At 44.8% G+C, this 21,948-nt stretch overlaps 2 protein-coding genes across 9 annotated transcripts in view; both read right to left on the bottom strand.

The window, feature by feature from the left end:
- Positions 1-519: 519 nt before the first annotated feature.
- On the bottom strand, positions 520-8,158 carry gfi1aa (growth factor independent 1A transcription repressor a). Its single transcript, XM_064341795.1, has 7 exons — positions 7,376-8,158; positions 4,165-4,367; positions 3,499-3,699; positions 2,918-3,306; positions 2,481-2,618; positions 2,177-2,342; positions 520-1,601 (listed from the first exon to the last, which is right to left on the bottom strand). Exons 2-7 carry the CDS (start codon positions 4,274-4,276, stop codon positions 1,423-1,425), a joined length of 1,185 nt encoding a protein of 394 aa, XP_064197865.1. The 5' UTR covers positions 4,277-4,367; positions 7,376-8,158; the 3' UTR covers positions 520-1,422.
- An 857-nt stretch (positions 8,159-9,015) lies between these two features.
- The window catches only part of evi5a (ecotropic viral integration site 5a), a 60,591-nt gene continuing 47,658 nt past the window's right edge, over positions 9,016-21,948 (bottom strand). For all 8 annotated transcript variants that reach the window (XM_064341786.1, XM_064341790.1, XM_064341788.1 and 5 more), the window contains 2 exons: positions 17,710-17,805; positions 9,016-11,755 (listed from right to left, as the gene is read on the bottom strand). In XM_064341786.1, the coding sequence (XP_064197856.1) occupies positions 11,483-11,755; positions 17,710-17,805 (369 nt within the window). In that variant the 3' untranslated portion in view covers positions 9,016-11,482. The remainder of the gene's footprint in view (positions 11,756-17,709; positions 17,806-21,948) is intronic.

A 21,948-nucleotide genomic window follows, 5' to 3' on the forward strand; every position in this document is an offset into this window, starting at 1 on the left:
CCTTAATGAATAATTGGATGTGGAATCGACATTCATTTTTAATACCCTCCATGCAAATCTAAAATCGCACTGGCCCGCAGCCCCACACCGGGTTGTGCTAGATTTACAGAGCCAGTCCGGTCTACAAATGAATGTTTAAGAAAACTTGCATGTTCAAAAATTGCACAACTGTTCGTATATATATATATGAAATACAATTCATATATAGCCTATATATATATATATACAATTATAAAGTGGATAGCTGATGAAGGAAAAGTTGAAAAAAATAAAAAACGAGATTAAGTTTTTTATACGCTCAAGTGATCGTTTGTTCACCTAGTGCTACTTCAGACTTGTTTCCAAATAGGCCGTTGATCGATTTGTAAAAATAAATGATAAATGGCCTAAATAAAATGTAGCTAAAACAATTAAAAACAACGAACTACGTTTTGAAATGCAAGTCTTGCAATGAATGAAAACTTCAATAACCTTCCTGGGGTGATACATTTAAAACACAAAAACAAATAGACTATTGAGTAATGAGACTGTATTATTTTAATTTATTTAAGACAGAATCAACAAATAAAGTATGAGCAATAGAACAGAATAACATGAATCTAATTATAGGCCTGTATAGCCTACATTCTGCCATATTTTTCATAACCTACAATAATAAAAATGCATCATTCAGCGTAATTTAGCATCATTCGTTCTCTTAATTTAGGAGTAACCTTATGACCACGTGTAATATCTGAGCTCCATTAAAATACAAAAGTGCAAACATAGTCTTAAATATATCTAAATTGTGATTTTTAAAGAAACGTAGCCTAACAAAGAAAAAAACGGTGCAATTAGTAACATACACAGAAAACACTCGATAGAAACCGTTGAAAAAGAAAAATAGTCTATTGCTGTGTACCACCTTTCAATGTTTTTACCTAAACACAATCTTCTCCACTCTTCTGTAGTGACTGTTTTGCTAGCATCTGTACAGTGCTGGTTGGCATTCTTTTAAAATGCGGTGATTTTTTCACGCGATTTACTCCCTGGGCTGCTGTTTTAGGATATACAGCATTCTTCTTCGCAATGGTTATATTGCCTCTCTGATTATTTATGTCACAATATTATGGGTTCAGACATGCTCTAACTGGGATTCAATCGTGTTTGTTATTTGGGTAAAATCAGCCGATAACCAACTGAAAATAACACCAGCTCTCTATGATTGATGTTCAGAAAACGCTTTCCAGATTCCGCTTTGGTTAAATCACTGACGAATTACTTTGTGGAATTTTAACGATCCGAGGGAGAATGTTTGACAACAAAATATGCTCTTCGGTCAATTTTATTGACCTGCACCGTTTATCAAATAGTGTTTGGTGTGACAATAGGCTACAGGTAGGCTACACAGCCTATTTCCCGGATGCGATTGCTGTCGTTTCCTTATTTTATCCCGTGTTGCGTTTCTTTGTGTCGTCTCAAGTCCACTTTCCTCTGGAACCCCTTCCCGCAGAGGTCGCATCCAAACGGTTTGAAGCCGGTGTGTTTACGGCTGTGAGTTATGAGATTGGAGCTCTGACTGAAGGCTTTTCCGCAGACCTGGCACTTGTGTGGCTTCTCACCTGAAAACAAATCAGATGATCGACAATTACATCCACGATTGCCAAATCTCTCATTATAAAGATCACAAATTTGTTTTAAGTTTTTACATTCCAAAATGTATTTGCCTTAGTAGCCTATAGGCTAGGTGTAGTCCAACTGTTATGGAATAGTTCATGGCGCACAGTCCCAAATAAGTGTAGCCTATATGGGTTATTAAATTCCCCGACTCAGTATAGTCTATATTTAAAAACTCAGAAAGGTCGACTGTTCGAGTCTTGATTTCAGAGATGTTTAATTCAAGACAACCTTAGGCCAAAAAAGACGATGTCATTGCACCATTTGATGTAGGCTACATGGATATTTACGCCAAATACATGTAAAGCGGCAGTAGGCCTAGCCTGTGTATCTAAAATGAACTGAAACAGTAAACTAAACTACCTTTAATAGAACGAATAACGAGGTTTCTTGACTTCCCTTTTGTCCCTTCAAATACAAATGAACATTCTTCCAGGCATGTTTTCCGTGTAGGCTAATATTGTGATTTGTAAACACGTGACTGTAGCTGTGATTTTTTTTGTCTTGTGACCACTATTACCTGTATGAATGAAGGTGTGTTTTTTCATGTCTGACTTCTGGTGAAATCTTTTACCGCAGTACTGACAGGGGTACGGTCTGGTATCGGAATGGATCAGCAGGTGAGTGGACAGAGTGGATGACCTTTTGAAACTTTTTCCGCAGATTTTGCAGTCAAAGCTTCTCTCCTGAAATGGTTATTGGAAATAGGCTGTAATTAAGTAACAATTAACGACGAATTGATTTCGTATTTTAATGAAACATCAGATTACGGTGTAAATGAATGAAAACCAAAATCGTGGGAGAAGAACCCCCTTAATGGTTACCTGAGAGTGAACAGCTTTGTGCTGCTCCAGGCTGACCGCGTGCCCAAAGGTTTTCCCACACAACTCGCACGCGAAGGGCCTGGTGCCACTGTGCGACCTACGAACATGAACCTCCAGGCCGTGCGGTGTGGAAAACACCTACAGGGGAAACAAGCGTTTTCAGTTAACTGAGTAAACATAATGCTTGTGATTGATTGAATTAACATCATCTTTCCAACAATATAGCACATTCAGATTGTGTCCAAAAACAGCCTACATTTGCTTAAGAAAAGCAATTAACACTTAAATAGAACTTTAAAATAAATAACTCATTGATACTGGCACAGTGTGTATAAACTAAACATCACAATAGCCTACGTCATTCTTTCTATTCTATGATTAGCCTGTAAATACACAGTTAATTGCATTTAATGGAACCGAAGGTTGTGTGGGCTTACTTTGCTACATTTGATGCACTTGTACGATCCGTTCAGCAGGAGAGTGTTGCAGAGCAGGTCTGACTCCGACTTAATTTCCGGAGCCTTCTTGAGCATGTTGTGGTCCGAGTACAGTCTGGGATTGGTGCGCCTTTCATAAAGCCCTGTTGCCGAGCAGTAATCGCTGTAAAGTCCAGGATCCCGTTCAGTTAGTAAGGATGCATCGGCCCCTCTCTCCCCATAAAGTCCCAACGTGGAGCTGCGGTCCAAAGTTATCGGGTGGTGATGATACGATTGCTGTACGAGGTTCCTGAGTTCGGACCCGGAATAATTGCTCCAAGCGTAGGGTCGGAAGGGTATTGTGAACGGCTGGGTCTCATCTACCGAGGGTGTGAAAGACTTGTCCGAATCTGATGGGAAAATACATACATTACGTCATTCCTTTACACTAAACCTTTCAGCGACTATATATCAGGCTATTGCGCGAACTATGATTTAGGCTATTACTCTGATTTCCCTGGTTCATAGTTATCACAGTCTATGCAATCAGTACAAGGGCGTAAGCATAGCAGTGGCAAGTTCATTTCACTAAAAAGACATACCTGGTGATGCAGAGGGTGACGGGGGTCTCCAGAAGTCTTCGTAGTCCGAGGACCGGCCGCACACACTGCCTTCACAACTGCCAGGCGACTTAGAGGACAGGTCAGCGGTGTCCACCATATGAGACTCCGGGGAAACCCTGCCTCGCGCATTGGCGGCCAGGGCTCCCGAGCGGTGTCCTGACACTTCTGGAGTCTTGCTTTCTGATTGTAAAGACGGAGAACCAAATATGAAATGGATCCGTTCCACTTGCCTGTTTCCATTGTATGCGTTTATAGTAAACACAGAGCGACTTTTCATACAATCAGTTTGCACAATTTGATATTTTGACTCAAGCATCAAGTGTAAACGTTCACCAATTTCCCAGTAGACTATTCAAACCTCTAAATACATAAAATATACAAAACACAAATATACTATAAATTACGAATTTTGAAGCGAGTTCTTTCTAACAAAACATTATTTTATATTAAATATTACAAAACAGAGTGATATATTTCATTGATAACTGTCAAAAATGTTTAAGCATTTTCAAATATCAATTGAAATGTGCATGACGTATGCAAACATTCCAAAAATATAGCATTCATATAATGTATTGCCCTATGAAATTAATGTAAGTACACAAACATAAAATCAATTTTAGTTGTATTAAGTAAGCTCCATACCTGCGCATATATGAGCTAAAATAGTGTCTAGTCTGCTGTAGTCATCTTCAAATGACCGTGGCTGGTGGTAGCTGTGAGCGCGCTTGCTCTTCACCAGGAACGACCTCGGCATCTTTACTGCTTGCAGCTCTCACGCTTCAGTTCGAAAATCTCTCGGGATTCGAACCTGTTGGTCCCACGAAGCAGACAGCACTGTTTTAACTCTGAAAAGATTTGAAGACCGTGGGTGGATATCAGCTTCAATATAAAGTACTCTTGGCAAGGGATGGGGCGTGCACAAACCAACTGGATCGTTCACCAGGTGTTATGAGGGCAGGTGCCTGAAGAGGTAACCATCCCACAGGCCCCCGAGGCTTGTGATTGGTCCCTCCAACAACAAACGTGAGACAGCCCCTACTGTATTACCGGAGGGAATTTAAACTGATGGCAATCTGGATAAGTGACACACTGCTTTATCACGTTGCTACTCAATCCTGCAGCACCACGAATAAGTGGAAATACGGAGGAGGGGGTGCGGGGTAGGGGGGTTGGGGGTACTCATTTTACCCTATAATGCAGCCTCGACCAGGGATGGCCGCTATAGGTCCTGCTTCCTTTTACTTTTATAAATGGCCTCGTTATATTATGCAAGTTTATTCTTCAGTAGATGGAAGAATAAAATAACGTATAAATGCACCAGATGTTCCAATCCAGCAAATTTAACTGAACAGTGACAAGCCACTCACTCCCACGATTAAGCGTGGGTCTTCTCAGGAGCTCGGCATCTGGGTTTTTTTTTAAAAATGTATTTAAATATGCCTCTAAATGAGAGTATATTCAATGTACATGTATTTGTTATAAATCCTTGGGGGTAAGCATTAGAGCTTCACTTCTGGTGTAAATATACATTCAACTGGACAAAACTTAACTTAATGATTGACAGACCATTAGATCGAACAGTTGCAGACAAGTCGCCCGTTTCAGAACAATTATTACAAGACAGCGCCCTCTGGTCCCATATAAGCATTTTAACTACCAATTCACGTGACATTTAATCAGGATTAGATTATGAATATCCTAAGCATCAGTAGTTTATGTTGAAAACGATATTTATTTATTTATTTATAATTGTTTGTTTGTTTAAAATGTAAAAATCTCAATGGGTACTTTTATATTGATCACAACACCTAACACCATGAAAAGTACATTTAATATGTGAATTCATGGGATGACTGCCTCACAGTGAATTTATAGACCTATATCAGTCCTGAGACTGGCTCAAAAAACAACGATGAAGCCAATGAATTTAGCGAAACAAACCGTTTAATTACTTGTTGTGATATGCGTATTACACGCGATTTTTATATATATCCAAGAAGCACACAATTTTAGTTAAACAAAAGTGAACAGGAGACATTGGTTCACCCACATGAACGAGTCCCACCTCTGCTGTCTCGAATTACATCCTGGATTACGTAGCTATGCGCGAGTAAACAGAGCTACCTTGTCTGCAGCTCCTATCCCCTCTAATTATACACACGTAGACTGCATTCACATTACACGACAGACTGCAAGTAGGGACCAAAGCTATTGCATTACACAGCTGATCGTGGCGCGTGCCACTATTCTCATCCTGCAGTCACTGAACCGGCGACCGGGTAACTACACCTGTTCCCGAAAAAAAAGACAAAAGAAATGTGTTAATTAACCTCTGCTATGTCGTTTAAATATACTAGACTATATAGCTATATATAGCTGCATCATGTGCACATTATTTATTTGTTTGTTTGTATGTTTGTTTTTTCTATATTTTCTGTGCATGTTTAAGTGCAGAAACACTTGTGTGGCTCGCCTTCGATATAGAATATCTTGGTGCACTTAAGGTTATGTATAGTGTGCGCTGAGCGAGATAGAGCTTCAAGATTGCAAGAAAATTCATAATTAATAGGGTTGGACATCATCATAGAAGTAACATAGGCCTACACATAGGGATAGGGAATATCACCTGGTTGACATACAACCTTGAGAACAACTCTCCGTTAATATCCCACGCACTGGAAATCAAAGCCATCTAAAAAAATTAGTAACACAATCGTTGAGGAGACTCAGGACCGCAACCTGTGCCCTCTGTTGATTATTTTAAGTCATCACTAGGTACGTGGAATCCCACGCATATATCCACAAAACAAAATCGGATTAGCTATTTTCCCTTTTTCAAGGTTTCAAGAGAACGGAAATAATTCCTTTTATCAACAATGTCAGACGAGCGCGTGATTCCGCGAGTTGCATTGTGCCAACTTTGTGTCAAAACTAAGTGTAATTTGTTAATTTAAAAAAATACCATTTGACCGTTGTACAATACCATTCTGCGAATGACACAGGTTGCTTAGACTTAAAAAAAAGTTTTTAAAACTATGCCCTGATTTGTCGACGAGCTTATCTTCTTCAAATTTGAAACCAGTGCTCTCGACGTGAAATGAAATCATTGCTTATGTTAAACCTTGCGCTCAAGGTTTTTTGGCAGTCAAGATAGCATCCGTTACAATAAACGTGGGAAAGCAAAACGCAACGCCACCTGGGAGCCTACGTGGGGACTTCAGATAAGACAGCAGCAGCACGTGTAGGATACGCACAAAACGCAGTAATTTATCATGATATTTCTTTCTCTCTGAAAATATATTTATGCTGTGTAAAATGTTTAAAATTAATGTGATGGAATAAATCGACATATATTATTCATTGAATTTAAGTGTAATTTGGTTGGCTAATAACAGTATTTGGTTTTACGTATTTACATTCCCGATCTGTCTCGATGCAAGGGAATCTGGCATTTCATGAATGGTATTTAATAGTACACTCATTGAACATGATGGTCATGCAATATAGCCTACTCGAATCTATAACAGTGGTGTGGACATACATTAACGTACCCAGTTTTTTCTAACAAAATTTAAGTGCCCTTTACGTTGATTGGTTCAAAGAAAATATATGCACTTTTGTGGAGTAGCATGAGCGATTTATTTAGATGCTACGGCTTGAGCAATAGGCTATCTCAGAATAAATTACAAAATCTTACCTCTTCAAGGTAGGCTATAACATACAGACGACCCGGTATTAACACGTACGATAGTAAATTTGGCTAATAAACGTTATTGACCTCATTAAAATCCCACGTCGTAGCAGATTAATTAAAGTTTTGGATATAAAACCTTCCAGCGATATAGTGATTTACCTGTTAATCCAAGTGCCCGCTGTACTCAGGATCCCTCTGAATATGCAGGCTTAATGGCCCCATGTGTTCCCCCATCTGAATTTCTAGCTCCAGCAGTTCAGCCCCTTACATGAAGAGAACTTCCTGAACGTTAGAATTCTGCAATCTACGTTTCACAAGCAAACGTGAGAGACGCGGCGGCTGTGCGCATTTTTGTGGGGGTTTCTTAAATCCCGTCTTAATTGTATTCATTTAAACGAGGAATTATTATCAATGATGTCACAGAGTAACATATCGTTATTGGGGGTTCTCTCAAATTAATACAGAAAAGCACGTATGGTTTGGATGCAGAGATTTACAGACAAATGAAAAAATAGCAACCGCAACTTTGTAGTTATTCTTTTAACAGGCCGAACATGCGACAGCAGCCTACATCCATTTAGAAATGCTACCGGCGAGATTCCTACGCAGAACCGAATCCATGCATTCTGGGAAAGTTGTAAATCATTCGTTTCATCAATTCTATGGAGTTTCACGTCACCGTGCATTTGCTGCAAACACCCCGACCACATGATGGCCATATCGGACAATTCAGGTAATAGGGGAAAATGAAGACGAACTCAGAGAATAGGTTTGGATGGGGTACTCCCGATGAACTGTGGTCTGCATTTCTGTTCGTGTTCTCGTAGTGAGAAGATACAATTTTGCAACTTTATCCCTTTCCTTTATGCAACCATTTGATTTTTAATTTGGGAGTACAGCGACAGTGTCTCTGCACCGGAAGAATCGGTTATACACAGACTGCTCTGGCATAATTTAAAGGAACGGATTTAGTTATTTTCTCATTTCCTTTTCGACGCAGGAGGTTTTATATTTGGAGTTGTAGGCGGAGTTGTGGATTCAAATGTCTATCCAAAATTAAAACATTATCCAGATTTATTCTTAGCAGTTAACTACACAACACTCCCAGTACATTGCTAAACTGATCCCATGCGTGTGTAAATACAGATTTATATTTATCGTCTGTATATCGCGTCGTTTCAGTAAACCTGCGCGTAAAACAATAATGTGCAGCCTAGCGCAAAGCACTGTATCAATTTCAATTCGTAAGAATATGACGTCCATAAAACATTCACAACATTCAACGAGCGATGCCCCGTCATCTTAATAGACTAGCGTTATGATACGTGTTGTTTTGGTCTGCGATGGAGGTCACTGGAGGGAATGGACAATTACCGTCAGATTCGCTTTTCACCTCCAGGTAAAGGGGGGAAAACAGTGCAGCAGTCACGCCTGTCAGGCGATGTCGTAAGGGTTTGAGCTTGGAAAACAGCCCCGTTCGAGTCCCTGGTCCCTGTGATTACAGCTGGAAAGAACTCTTGGGAGTGGAATTTTTCTTTTGGTTGAGGATGGGTTTCATGGTGAGAAAAACACACTTGTTCATGTAACTTGGGAAAAAAAGGAAAACGTAACATGAAGCAGTTTTAACATGGGAGAGATAAATTCTGGTCAGTTTAAGTTATAAAAACTTCCCACCACACACTTGTTAAAAAATGGCTTAAATTCTACTTCTGAAAACTTCAGCATTGCCTGATACCACTGTGCTCAAATACTGATTGCATGCATGAAGCTAGATGGCAACTGATAAGACATCAGAACAATTTGATTAAATAATGACATTTTTATTTTAAACATTACACACAGTGTTTTTTAAATATGCATTTTGAAATGTGTCCAACGGATAGTGTTGCCAGGCTGGTATTTTTCCCCCAAAAGGACGTGCCTCTCTCACCAGCTACCAGTGTCCTTTTCCCTATGGAGTGAACTGACTACACAGTAATATGTCCATTGTTAATTCAACTCTAACTCTGGACCAGAGCAGGAAGGATATGCACTTTGTAAGAGCGGATTTAACACGGGACACTTTACCAAGTAGACTCTGCCCAAAGATTCATCATCATTACGTTCTAATCAGAAGCGCCATTCAGGCCTGCTTGAGGGCTTGGAGTGAATTCGAGGCACGGGTTTGGAACCTCTAGGTGGGGAAGGTGTCCAGTGACGGAAGCGGGAAAGCCAGAGGACTCCGGCAGGGTGTTAGTTCAGACCCACTGTCTAGTGCCACTGGATCCAAGGCAACGTAGGTCAGGGCTCTGTCCAGCTGGGCCATCATTAGAGAGAGAGAGAGAGAGAGAGAGAGAGAGACGCATCTCGTGGTGTACACCCTGCACAGTGTGGCCATCTCTCTCTCTCACACAGCTGAGCACTGAGGCTGTGAGGCCCGCCGGTCGCAGGCACTGGACACACAAATGAAAACATCCACCAGAGCCGAAGACTTCCTGTCCACAGTGACTGAGTGAGAAATGGTCGCTTCCTTTTACCAGCAATGCATATCTGCATTTAGTTAAAAACAAACAAACCAAAAAACAAACAAACAAAAAAAAAAACATATTTACAGGGTGTAAAGAAATAAAAGTGGCCATCGAGGCTACACAGTATTTATCAGTTTGTTCTTTAAATACATTTTTGATTTGATAAGCTCCCTTTTCTACTGTATCACAGTAAATAATCCCCTGCCCGTCGCAGGTCATGTGTAAATAGTCTTTTCATACATGTACAGTACATACTGAAGATCAGCACTTCGGGTATAAAAATCAGACCTACAGAAACACACGGGTGTCAAGTTCACTCTCTGGTATCTTGATACATCTGTATACGGTTTACTTTAAAACTGACTTGTGATTTTAAACAAGCCAATCATCTGTCAAGAAAACAAGTGTACCAAGAAACTGGGTGGGGAAGTTCATGAGAAACGCATCGGTTTGTGTGCATCAGTTTACACTGGAACATGTACGTCCTCATTTAGCAAACGGCTCCAAACCATTACAGTTTACCATTACAGAGACCTGATTATAGCTAATTCAGAGCCAAGACGTGATATGCACTGATTAAACAGAATGCAATATCGGTGACAGCCCAGAATAAATCACCAGCTGTAATTAGAGTCCTCCAGAGCCATTTGCCTATCTGTCGCACACATGCACACAATACACTTTCCTGCAGTTTCCCATTCAACCTCAGAAAATGCCCATAAATAACATTTGCATACAAAAACAACTTTGCTTGCTTGAATCTCTGATCTTTCTTCACGTGAAATCACAACGCATTAATGAGTGAAATGTCCCTTTAAAATCAATGGTAATAATAGATGTTAAAAGCAGATCATGTGAAATAATCTATGAAAGGCTTCAAGTCAATATAATGATATGAACACAAAAAAAAAAAAAAATTTGAGTACTAAATATATACACAGATACAGATCTCTATTGACCATATGGCTGCTGGCAAAAAGCACAGCCAATAAAAAAAAGTCTAATAGAGTTACTTTTCTGGCATTTATACTGGAGTGTTTAATGCTTAATACAGATCACTCCAAAACAACTTTGTGTGCACAGCTCCTCTCAGTGGGAGCTGCACATCAGAGCAGCTAATTGCTGAATTCATACGGAGTGAATCGGCTGCAATGTCCGTCGAGCAACACAAATTAACCGTTCCAAACATAAAATATTTCAACAAAAAAACGTGATAAAACTTTTGTCGTCAAGCATAAAAGGAGATATTGCACAAAGTCTCTGTCTATGTTGTTGTACCTGGAGCCAAGTGTGTGTGTGCGTGTGTGTGTGCGCGTGTTAGTGAGTTTCTGATTTTCACGGTGGCTCACGGGGGGGGGGGGGACCTGTAGAGGTTCCAACACCGGCATGACTACAGCTGAGCATTAATACTGCCCCCTACTGGCCCCCACAAGTGTCTGTTCCCGCTGGAGTCTGTTGGATGGCAGTGAAGCGTGGGCATCGCACTGCATTTTGGCAAAGGCAAGGCAGACTCCAGAGCAAGTGGAAGTGACATGCTGGGTCAGGTTCTGTCTCTCTGTCTGCTTTTCCGTGCTTTTAAAGAGGAAGCCACTTTGAGAGTTCCTCAGACCGAAAATCTGCGCTTCTATCCGCAGGAGGGGGGGGAACTGCCAATGCCCCCAAACACCCCACCCCACCTCCACCCATCCAGGTCCTGAACGAGCGCAGAGCGGGACGTTCTTCCCCGAACCGTGGCGCGAGAGCGCCGCCCTGCTGGCCGTCACACGGTGGTGGTCTTGCGGTTGTTCTGGGCCTGCTGGGGGCCGGCGGCGGGGGGGACGGTGAGGCGCAGGCTGTCCTCCTCCCCGTCGCTGTCCGTGTCCACCACGCTGGAGTGCAGGACGATTCGGGTGACGTCCCGCTGGGACTCCGGGGGGGAGGGGGCGTCCGGGGACAGGTACGGCCCGTCGTCCCCGATGTAGTGGCTCACGATGTGGATCCCGTCAAAAGAGGGCTGGCTGCACACTCCCCTCTGGCTGCGCAGGCACTGGATCTGCAGGGGAACACACACACACACACACTGAGTGAGACTGCGCAGCCAAGCAGCCGCTCGAACCCCAGGCTCAGTCACACCAGCGAAATCACATTTAAACCGACAGCCCCTCTGGCATGCAGCACGTTCATATCGCCCATCTGTTTGGCTAACTGTGCAGGGGAACCGGGACCAAAAACCAGAATAAATAATCCAAATGAGACTGATGAAAAGCATTCCAAAAAAACAACACTGAGGGCAGGGAGTTTGAAATTTCAGCAGGAATCTGAGGAAGAATTTGGAAATCCTCCAGCAATATCATCACCTCGAAAGTGAAAGGCATGCAACAGGCGACATTCATGAAAGCAAAACGTACAGGCAAACCGGGCTTCCCTTACACACAGTGGAAGTGCATTCACTACATAACATGCCGTAAAATAGTATCCAGGGATGCAGCAAAACCAAAAAAAAAGAAAAGAAAAAAAGAAAAAATGGAGAACAGGACAAATTGAATGCAGTGCAGTGTTGAAGAATGGGAGGGACAGAGAGGTGGGTTGGGTTGTGCTGGGTTGGGCTGGACTGAGCTGGGTTGGGTCTTACAGAGCCTGAGACCCCCCTGCCAGTGCCAGTGCCCAGTCATGGCCAGCACTTACCTGGTCCAGACTGCCACACCATGCAGCCATGTGGGGAGAGACGGTGAGAACGGCAGTTTAGAATAATGGCAAAGCGTTTTCTGCGGTTCTATTTCGTTCAGAAGCACTCTCTCGCATATTCGCGATTCATTTGGTTTTCTGCCCTCTGACATTAAAAATGTATTTTTCTTTTTTTGTTTTGTTTTTTTTTGTTTGCTAAGTATTGCTCTTAATTCCAGCAATCACTTCAGCAACACGTGCAAAAAACAGATCAAAGAATGCACTTGCAAACGCCTGCTTCAGATATGCACAAACCTTTACAAACCCCTCGATAACCCCTTTGCACAAAGAGCAAAGCCCGTTACATAGATTTCTACTGAGTAGACGGTGCGGCACAGTACAAGGACTTGATTGAGTCCGACGGGCCCTAGCCTAGTGTAAACGTGACAAAGTGTAGCCCTCCGGTTTCTGGTGAGTCAGAACAGGAAACCAGCGACAGAACAGAGAAGAACTCTTCGCGGACATAACAGGTCATCACTTCTTGATCTTGTGAGATTAGTCAAAAGTCTGGTTTTGCTCAGAGCTCTGTGGCTGAGGAGAGCATGTCAGCCTCTTTAGAGAGTACCTGATTGAAATAGCAGCAAAGACCTGCAGTGATGGTCGTCTGCTGTTTTTTTTCCCCTCTTGACATTTTGAATCTTGTAGTGCAAGGCGCTGTGGTAGTTTGGAAATAAATGTTTGGGCTTTTGTCTCGCTCCCCTGAACGTATGGTCTATTTCTGTTGCTCAAACAGACGCGCTTCTGCCGGGGTAAATCAGTATGCGACTGCAACACCGTGAGATTATAAACAGAATTGCTCCATTTTAAAACATGAATGTTACCACATACGCATGCAAAGGAAAACAGAGCGAGGTTTGCAAGGCAATGACAATCGGTGTCTTGAACCTCTGAGAACATCTTTTTGCTTTCTTTCTACTCTGGTTCATGTTTGAAAGCTCTTTCACGGTTGCGCATTCCCTACAAAAGATGTTAATAACAACATGACTGGAAAACAACACATGCAACCAACAGCACAGTTACAGGAGATCACCATCTGTCCTTAACTTTGACTAACAGTTTAAACCAAGACTATTTCTTTCTTCACAAGCAAAAAAAAAAAAAGTGTAACGCTTGCATTTCCTCTAAAGTCAAAGTTAAGGCTGAATGTAGATTGAAAGAGGCCACAGTTTGATGTAATCTGTGCTGAATACAATAAGACACAAAATTAAGAGGGGGCATCTAACATGCACCAAAACGATGCTAAATTTTCAAAGGCTCTCAGACGACGCAAAAGGAGGAACATGGTGCGTGGGACTGGCCCGTAAAGACGGAGGGGCCGAGACCGTCCCTCACAGACAGTGGCAGAGCAGGACCTTTCAAGGTGACAAAATGGGTTGCTGTGCCCCGCATTCTGTACTGGGGTCATGTGGCTTGAAGAGGAGCTTGGGGCAGGCTCACACCAAAAAAAAACAGCACTGGACACAAAGTACCTGGGCAAAGCTACCCTCAGTGAACCTGCAGAGATCAGGTGCCGCCTTCATCCATCTTAGGATAGTCTTGTAGCCTAGTAACAACAGTAAAGGACAGGAAGGATTCCAAGGCAAGGCCTTCTTTAGCGTGACAAAACAAAGAGCAGATGAGACACGCTGAGAAACTGTGTTTGAAAGTGCCATTTTTCCACTGCTACAGAAAGACTCTTCTCAGCTTGCTCCAGCCAGTCAAAGCAGGCTGAAACCTGCATTCTCAGAATGCATCTTTTAATACACTTTCTTTTAAATCGCATGCAGCAGATGGTTTTACCACATGACAAAGTATATTCATGCCTTGCGCATTGTACTTGTGTATTTTTTTCCCCCCCCGTCATAACCTTTTAGCGTCTGAGCTTTCACCTCTGCAGGACCAGACAGATTTAGCTTGAGCTGTGAGAACCGTGCGCAGGGACTGGAACTGCGGGGAGACATCAGGGCGTCTGAGAAACCGCACGGGGACTCTCGGGGAGCGCTATCTTAACCCCTCACCCGTTCCTCCAGCCCACCGCAACCGCTTAAATCAGACAGGACATGCAAGAGACGCAGGCCCCCCGCGGCACGTACTCGCGCCCCCCGGTGCCCCTGGTCAACCTCGGGGCCTGAGGGGAGGACGTGGGCCCCGACCGGCCCTGCGCCGGCCGACTGCGGGGCCCAGATAGGGCACCCGAGGGAACACAATGCAAGATTTACTACTTCTCAATTTTAACCGCAAGACACTTACTTTTTTTTTTTTTTTTTTTGTTAAAATCTGACTGCATCCTCCCCTGTGAATTGTTCACTGAGCAAGGGGGGGGGGGGGGCGGAAGTGTAGTTCGCTCGCCCACCTCAGCTGTCTGTCGGTGTGGTGGTTACTGAGAGAGGCTCTCTTTGCCGTTAAGACTTGCAGAACTATTAGTGTAGATTTCCAAAACACTTCACCTGTCATGACACATTTGAGATGAAAATAACTGAGGCCAACTGCCAACTGTCATCAACTGCTCCCTTAACTGCTCCGTTTCTGCTACTAAGAGGGCCTGTGTCACTGTTCTCTTCACAAAACCCTCTCTGAACCCAGCAGCACACAATTAGCAACGTGCCAGGCTCTCGAACTAAAACTCTCAGGTTTAATCGAGAACTCCTGAGCGTGCAGTCTGCAGCCGACTGTCAGAACAACCTCCTCAAGACCAACCCACAGGGCTTCAAGACTGGCCACAGGCACAGCACCTCTCAACTCAGTGAGACCCAAGTCACACTACTCCGCCCTCACCAAGCTCGACTCGTTTCCTGCGGTCAACGCCGTCAACCTCTTCTTTTTTCATGCCTTGCAGACACGGACATCTAAAGCTACGCCCTCACTTGGTTTGCCTCGTAGCTTGCACAGCGATCCTATCGGGTAGCCAGGAGGAGATCGGCCTTCTCCCCCCTCCCGCTCTTCCCCGGTGTCCCACAAGGCTCAGAGCTTGGTCCTCTCCTCTTATTTCTTTCCACTAAATCACTTTTTCCAGTTCTCTCTGCTCACGACATGTCATACCATTGCTATGCTGATGACAGTGAATTTTTTCCTAATTTCTCCCTCTGACACGTTCATGTATCTTGGCATAACTGCCAGTGTGTATGTCCACCTAAAGCTCAATTTGAGGAAGATAGCAGGCTTCTCAAAGCACAGAAATAACATCAAGAAGTCCCTCAGAGAAGCATATTGGCCTTAAAATCAAAGAGGTGATAGGACTGAACTGGCCAGCTTCTCAATCTGACAGCCTAAAGCAGTATGATTCCGTTCCACCATTTCGAAAAAGAGAAGTAGCAAAATAGTATCTAGACCACTGGCTGCAAGTAATGCTGACCAGATAAACATTGTATAATATGTGATACATATACGACATACGGGCAGGTAACTAAGCTTGGACTAAATAAGCCGGTTGATGCAAGCCCTTCAATTATCAGAGGCCCAGTACTCTTTTACAAGAAAATTCATATTTACAAACAAGTCAAGTGGCAATCTGAAGATCGACTTAGGGACCTGAAACAAAAAATCACACAGATGTGATTTACGTAACGAAACAGTCAGTTATGGGCAGGGCCACTCTGACCTTTTTGGGGCCCAAGACAAAATTTTACTTTGTGGCCCTACCTTGTTGTCACTGACCAGGAGTTATTTGGGGTGGGGGGTATGTGGTGGTGGGGGGAGCTTGAGGGATTTGCGACTCGCTTGAACATAACTTGCCAATGTTCTTGCCAAATAACTGAAATGGAAATGCGTTTAAAAGGACACTCTCCTCGTTCCAAATGATGCTACTGGCTAACAAACTCATTCTTATGGAGTCACTCTGTTGGCTCAAACCCCGACTGTACATGCAGCCGTTGTTGGCAGTTTGACAGTTTGGCGAAGCTGCTACAGCTAGGCCGGGCTCTGTGGCATTTCTGGTTAGGGTGAGCGTGCACAAAGGCCACCCCAGCCCTGAGTAAGATGAGTGAGCAACGCTCTTGCACGCGACCGGTCAGGGTTCCTCGAAGCATTGGAGAAGTGGCAGCAGATGGGCTGCTGATTACAGTCCAGTCCCTTGCAGACGGCCAGAGGAGAGGGCGTTCTGAGCATGCTCACTGGGGGGTCGTGAGGAGTGGGCGTTCTGAGCATGCTCACTGGGGGTCGTGAGGAGAGGGCGTTCTGAGCATGCTCACTGGGGGTCGTGAGGAGAGGGCGTTCTGAGCATGCTCACTGGGGGTCGTGAGGAGTGGGCGTTCTGAGCATGCTCACTGGGGGTCGTGAGGAGAGGGCGTTCTGAGCATGCTCACTGGGGGTCGTGAGGAGAGGGCGTTCTGAGCATGCTCACTGGGGGTCGTGAGGAGAGGGCGTTCTGAGCATGCTCACTGGGGGTCGTGAGGAGAGGGCGTTCTGAGCATGCTCACTGGGGGTCGTGAGGAGAGGGCGTTCTGAGCATGCTCACTGGGGGGGAGCCTGCCATAGTCATCATCGGGCGTCTTTAGAGCTACAGCCTAGCGGGCCCCCAAGAATGAAATGCATTCCAAATGAAACTGCGTTCAGTGAAGGGACATCCATCAAATCCACTGCGATCACGTTCGCCCAGGTAAGGTAATTCTCCGGTCTCTGAGCCCGTGTAGAGCCTGTGTTGGGGCTGGGCTTCTCCCAAGAGGCTTTCACACTGAGGTGCAACAGGAAGCATATAGAGTATACGCACATAAGACGCTTTACAGAACTAAAGATAATGTGTTTGGATATGAGCATCAGTTTTGTAGTTCCTCAAACAAACTGGCTTTTTGCTTCCCCAAGCAAGGCCAATGTATTAACTACTCGAACCTACAACTCTCTGCGTTAGCAGTAAGGTTGTTAGCCACATATGCTAGAATGCAGGCTTATGCTTCTACTACTAATTAAGACTGCAAATAAAGGGTTAGCAAAAGGAAAACGAAATTGCTAAGCAAAACCACAAGAAAAAGAAAAAAACCTCAAGACACCAAATGTTAATCCAGTGACTTTAAAATATTTACATTCTTGAGCCGGACAGACAAAAATTATACCAGTTTTCAGGTAGGTGAGAACGGCACTTGCATAAATAAAAAAAATTTCAGTCTCCTCTTCATCCCCAACACCACTGCACTTCAGAATGACTTTATTGCACAATACACTATATTGTTTCAGCCTACCCTCCTGTCAATCAGACACGCCGCTCCCAGCAGAGGGAGACTACGGAGGAGGACCAGTGCATCATGGGAGTTTCCATTGAGAATCACAGGAGACGAAGGGCGTGTGCGCTGTTCGCTCGCGGCTGCCACTCACCTCGTGCTTTAGCTCCGCTATCTGGTCCTTCAGCTCGCGGATGTACTGGCTGCAGTCGGAGCTGTTCAGTTGGCCCTGGAACTTTCCCTCTTCTTTCTGTAAGAGCGTAACACAAACAGTTCAGAGAAAAGCGTTTTCCCTGATTCAGAAAGCCCGATCGACCAGCGGGAGTTGGGGCCGGTGGGTAACGAGACGCTGTAACCTCGGCCAGCCGAGAACCTGTCTTCCATTTTGCTTTGCGTCAGAGCCAACCACGAGTCATCCTGCATGGCTGCTGACCACTCGGGGGGCGGGTGCTGGACACCGCGCTTTGGCAATGAGCAGAACGCTATGCCTCCGACGCTCGTTTTCGGCGCTGCTGCGATGCCGCTGGCTGTGCCTACGCGAGCACAGACTTGGCGGCGAGTCATTCACACTCTCGCACTGTAACCGGCAGCACTGGCTGTTCTCGCGCTGAACCAAACCCACGTGAGAAAATCCGTTGGTGGGTCGCAGTGGTGTTGGGGGGGGGGGGGGGTGAGGGGTGAGGCCTTGGTGAGGGCAGGAAAGTCCCCCAGCCCCAAGCTGGGGTCAGGTGAGGGAACGAGCCCGGCCCCTTTGGGCTCGCCCGTCCCGCAGCGGGTGCGCGGGAACGGGGGGAAGAGAGGGGAAGCTACGGATAAGGATCTCGGTATCAGAAGGCAAATTCCTCCGCGCAGCCCCCCCCCGCCGTGTGCTGACTCACGATAGGCTGCTGACAATGAGGATCTGAACAAATGGCATTCTTCCAACGGGCTGGGTGTTTCCCTTGAGGTTTCCCCCCCGCGCGTGGGCGATAAGGGAAAGGCCGTTAGCGGGCTTCCGACGCTCGGCCGCGTGAATCAAAGGCCGCCAGGCCGCCAAAACAGGGATGTCAGCCCGCTCTAACTAACGGCTTCCTCGACCGCCTGCTCCCGTCCGGCGGGTCGTCCAGCGGGTTAGCTCGCGGCCCGGCGGCTGTCCCGTTTTTCCCCCAGCGACATGATTCACGCGGGTGAGAACTTTCACTGGCCCGGGACAATGGCGAGCGCCGGGCCTGCCGATGGCCTGGCGCTCGGTGGCAGAGGGTGCACCGCAGCTCTCTTCCTTCTGTTGTTGTAGTCGACACATTTCGGAAAGTTCTTTATGAGTCCTAAAGGGGCTTGGCTCACAACTGTATGTAGAAACGAAGACTTCTTAAACCCTTTGAAGAGTAGGTACACTTTGTTGTTTCATAATTGTAAGACAGTGTTCTAGAACTCCATTGCTTTCAGTTACCAGGAGCGATTGTTACATCAGCATTAGAATGTTCAGTTAAGAACACTCTAATCACATCTGTGATCTTACACCTACGATGGGTTCATTATTGCAGTTATGTCTATTTTTCACAAAAATATAATGTAGTCGAAATCATGAATCAATCAAAAAAATTTAACCCTGTGACTAAAAACACCATCTGTGAAGGAACACAAAATAATGATGTGCACAGGGTGCTCTAAATCACAATGTAATCCAAGATCATTTGAGCACTGCATTTCAATCAGAGCTCTTTTTATGACAGAGAGTTAAAACGGACGCTGTTAAATAAAAAATGTAAAACTACACGGTGTCACCAATATTTTTAGAGCAAAGTCACTTACATAATTTAAATCCTTTAACCCGCAACAAGTAAACAGACACAGAAAGTGTCATCTCAACTGATTTCCTCCTCTAAACGGAAAAAGGCCTGTAACTGGTCACCGGGTAGGTACGCCTTGATCTTGCCACATTCATTATTGGACAATGGGCTCGGTATAAAAATGACACAGGAGAAACAAAATAGCCCGCGAACCCGCAAACGTTGCAATGCTCGCCGTTGCTGTGCTTTTTTCTCTGAATAAGGCAGCTAGCTGGAAGAGCAGTTCCAAAGAGCAGAAGTTGAGGCTTTCACCGGGGTGAAACGTCGAGAGTCCTGTGCTGATGCTGGGACTCTTCTTAAGGCTGCGACGTGTCTGCGTGTGGACGATTAGCATAGCCTCTTCCACAGCTCCATACAAGCGGTGAACTTCCAATGATCATCATCTGTATTGGCTAAAAACGTTTTCATTCTGAGGGATGCATTACGTAACAATGGCTATGGTACTTAAAAAGCAGGACAATAGAAACGGAATAAGTCCTGAGCTCAAGCACCTAGTAGCGGGGGTGTCATTTCGCGAACGGTTTGCTTTTTTTAAACGAATCTTTTCAGTGAACGAAAGGATGCGACTCCCCCTCCATGTAATGATTAGCTACATTTCTCCCTCCCCTAATTTGTTTTTCCCTCCCTCTGTAATGCAATAACAAACTCTTGCCAGAGTAAAATCAAAACTCATTTGCCTACAGCTTAGCCAAAAATATACCCAGATATACTGCAAAAAAATAGGTTGAATGTTACGAAAACATCTAAAGAGCATAAAAACTGTGCAGGCCTGTGCTGCTGTAGGAATTCACCTACAAAGGAGAGTAAGTAACTTATTTCTGAGCAGTTCCTCGCTGAAACAGTTCGAGAATGAGCCCACACGACCGGGTTTGGGTTCCTTCTTCAGCCGCAGAGTTTTCAGTCACTCGGTCGAGAAGAACGAGAGCCAGCGAAGGGGGAGCGAGAACGAAAGTCTGAACCAGTCACGGAATGACTCTCATTCTCGTTAGCGGGAATCTGAACGAGAGCAGTGAAGGAACCCGTGAACGGATCGGTAAACAAATCCTTTCAGGGAGTCAAATGATTTGTGACCCTGAAAAGAACAGCAACGCCCACCACTAGCAGCTAGAGATGAGGTGCTACCCAAAAAAACTTATTTCAGAAGGTGCGGGAAAAAGGCGCAACTCTCGCCCTGAGGAAATACAGAAAATATTTTTACTATTTAAGTTTTGGCCACCGTTGCCTTAACCTGATCAAAACAATGACCACATGAAACACAGACAAATATCTGTCTCATCTGTTTTCAACGACTCTGTATTAGCTGTGTGCACCTGTTCACCTAGGAGCTAAATACCATACGGTATACATTGTCTGTGGTCATTGTTTTAATCTGATGAAGGTCATGGCAGCTGAAAGGTCATGTTTGAATAAAACAATTTTTTGGATATTCCTTAAGGGTGAGCGCGTTGCACCTTTTTCTGCACCCAAAAAAACAAAAACAAAACAGAAATCATGTTACTCCCCGTGTCATTCAGTCTCATGGAGACAGGAAGTGGGTTTTCCACTCGCACTCGAGTCGACCAGAGCTGCGGTCTTACTCACAGGTCATGAAACGAGCAGCTCTTGCAAACTTTCTGTGAAAGTTCTGAATCAATAAAGCAACAAGAAAAGTACTCTTGAATTCAGTGTACTTTCAACTTTTCCCAGAGCAGTGAAAAGTGCTGGCAGAAGTGAAATATTCTGCATTTGTTCTACATTGTGCAGCAAATCAGAGCATATGCCCATTTCAAATCTCAAAGCCTTGTATTTAAATTGATGCTTATCATAGCTCCCTCAGAAAGACCCATCTTAGTAAGAGCTTCTAAGATTCAGGGGAGGGAAGTGGTAAAAGGTTGTCTGTGAAAAGTCAGAAGTGTTTTTTTTTTTTTTTCCTGTCTGAACACAGAGAAAGTCAGAAGCCCTTAAAGGGCCAGGCTAACGCCTCCGTGCGGCGCGGCGAAAGGGGAAGCCGCGAGGGCAGGGCTCGAGATTCCCATTCCCCCGATTCCGCGGCACGCGAGGGCCGCAGCCCACCGGGTCTTTACTTCTCAAATCTGCGGTCTGACAGAGGAAGAGATTTCCTCCTAAAATGAATCCCCCCTTCCCCATTCTGAGCAAATTGTGAAAGTGCGTGTGGTCAAAGCGCACTCCCATCTCGCCTTCAGATGACTCAACCACCTCACACCCCCCCCACCCCGTGCGCCTCGTTTAAAGCAAGTCGAGAGAAATCTTAACGCCGTCACATTCATTCCAGTCATTCTGGAGGACCGCCGTGTCAAGCAAACAGTTCGAAGTACTGAACATCAGGGGTGGGAAATCCAGGTTCAGAATTTTCAAAGTCCTCCCCAGTATTTTGTTCCAGCCGCCTGGATTTGCCAATTGGCACAATCCTTCAGCCAGGAGGTAGAGCTAATTGGTGAAAGCAGCTGTGGCTGGGTTCACGGGTGGAAGAAACACACGGCTGGACTACTACTTTCTGACCCCTGGACTTCCCACCCTGGCTGGAGTGCGGCGAGGGCTAGGGGTCTTCCGCTAAAGTGCACCCC

The sequence above is a fragment of the Anguilla rostrata genome, chromosome 6, assembly GCF_018555375.3.
Source record: "Anguilla rostrata isolate EN2019 chromosome 6, ASM1855537v3, whole genome shotgun sequence".
NCBI lineage: Eukaryota > Metazoa > Chordata > Actinopteri > Anguilliformes > Anguillidae > Anguilla > Anguilla rostrata.

Bases quoted from the DNA above. Each gene is read 5' to 3' on its own strand.
- gfi1aa (XM_064341795.1), bottom strand. From the start codon at position 4,276: ATGCCGAGGTCGTTCCTGGTGAAGAGCAAGCGCGCTCACAGCTACCAC. The intron at 3,700-4,164 runs GTATGGAGCTTA...CTTTACAATCAG, and splicing joins TTTAGCTCATATATGCGCAG to AAAGCAAGACTCCAGAAGTG. The intron at 2,343-2,480 runs GTAACCATTAAG...TAACCATTTCAG, and splicing joins ACAAAGCTGTTCACTCTCAG to GAGAGAAGCTTTGACTGCAA.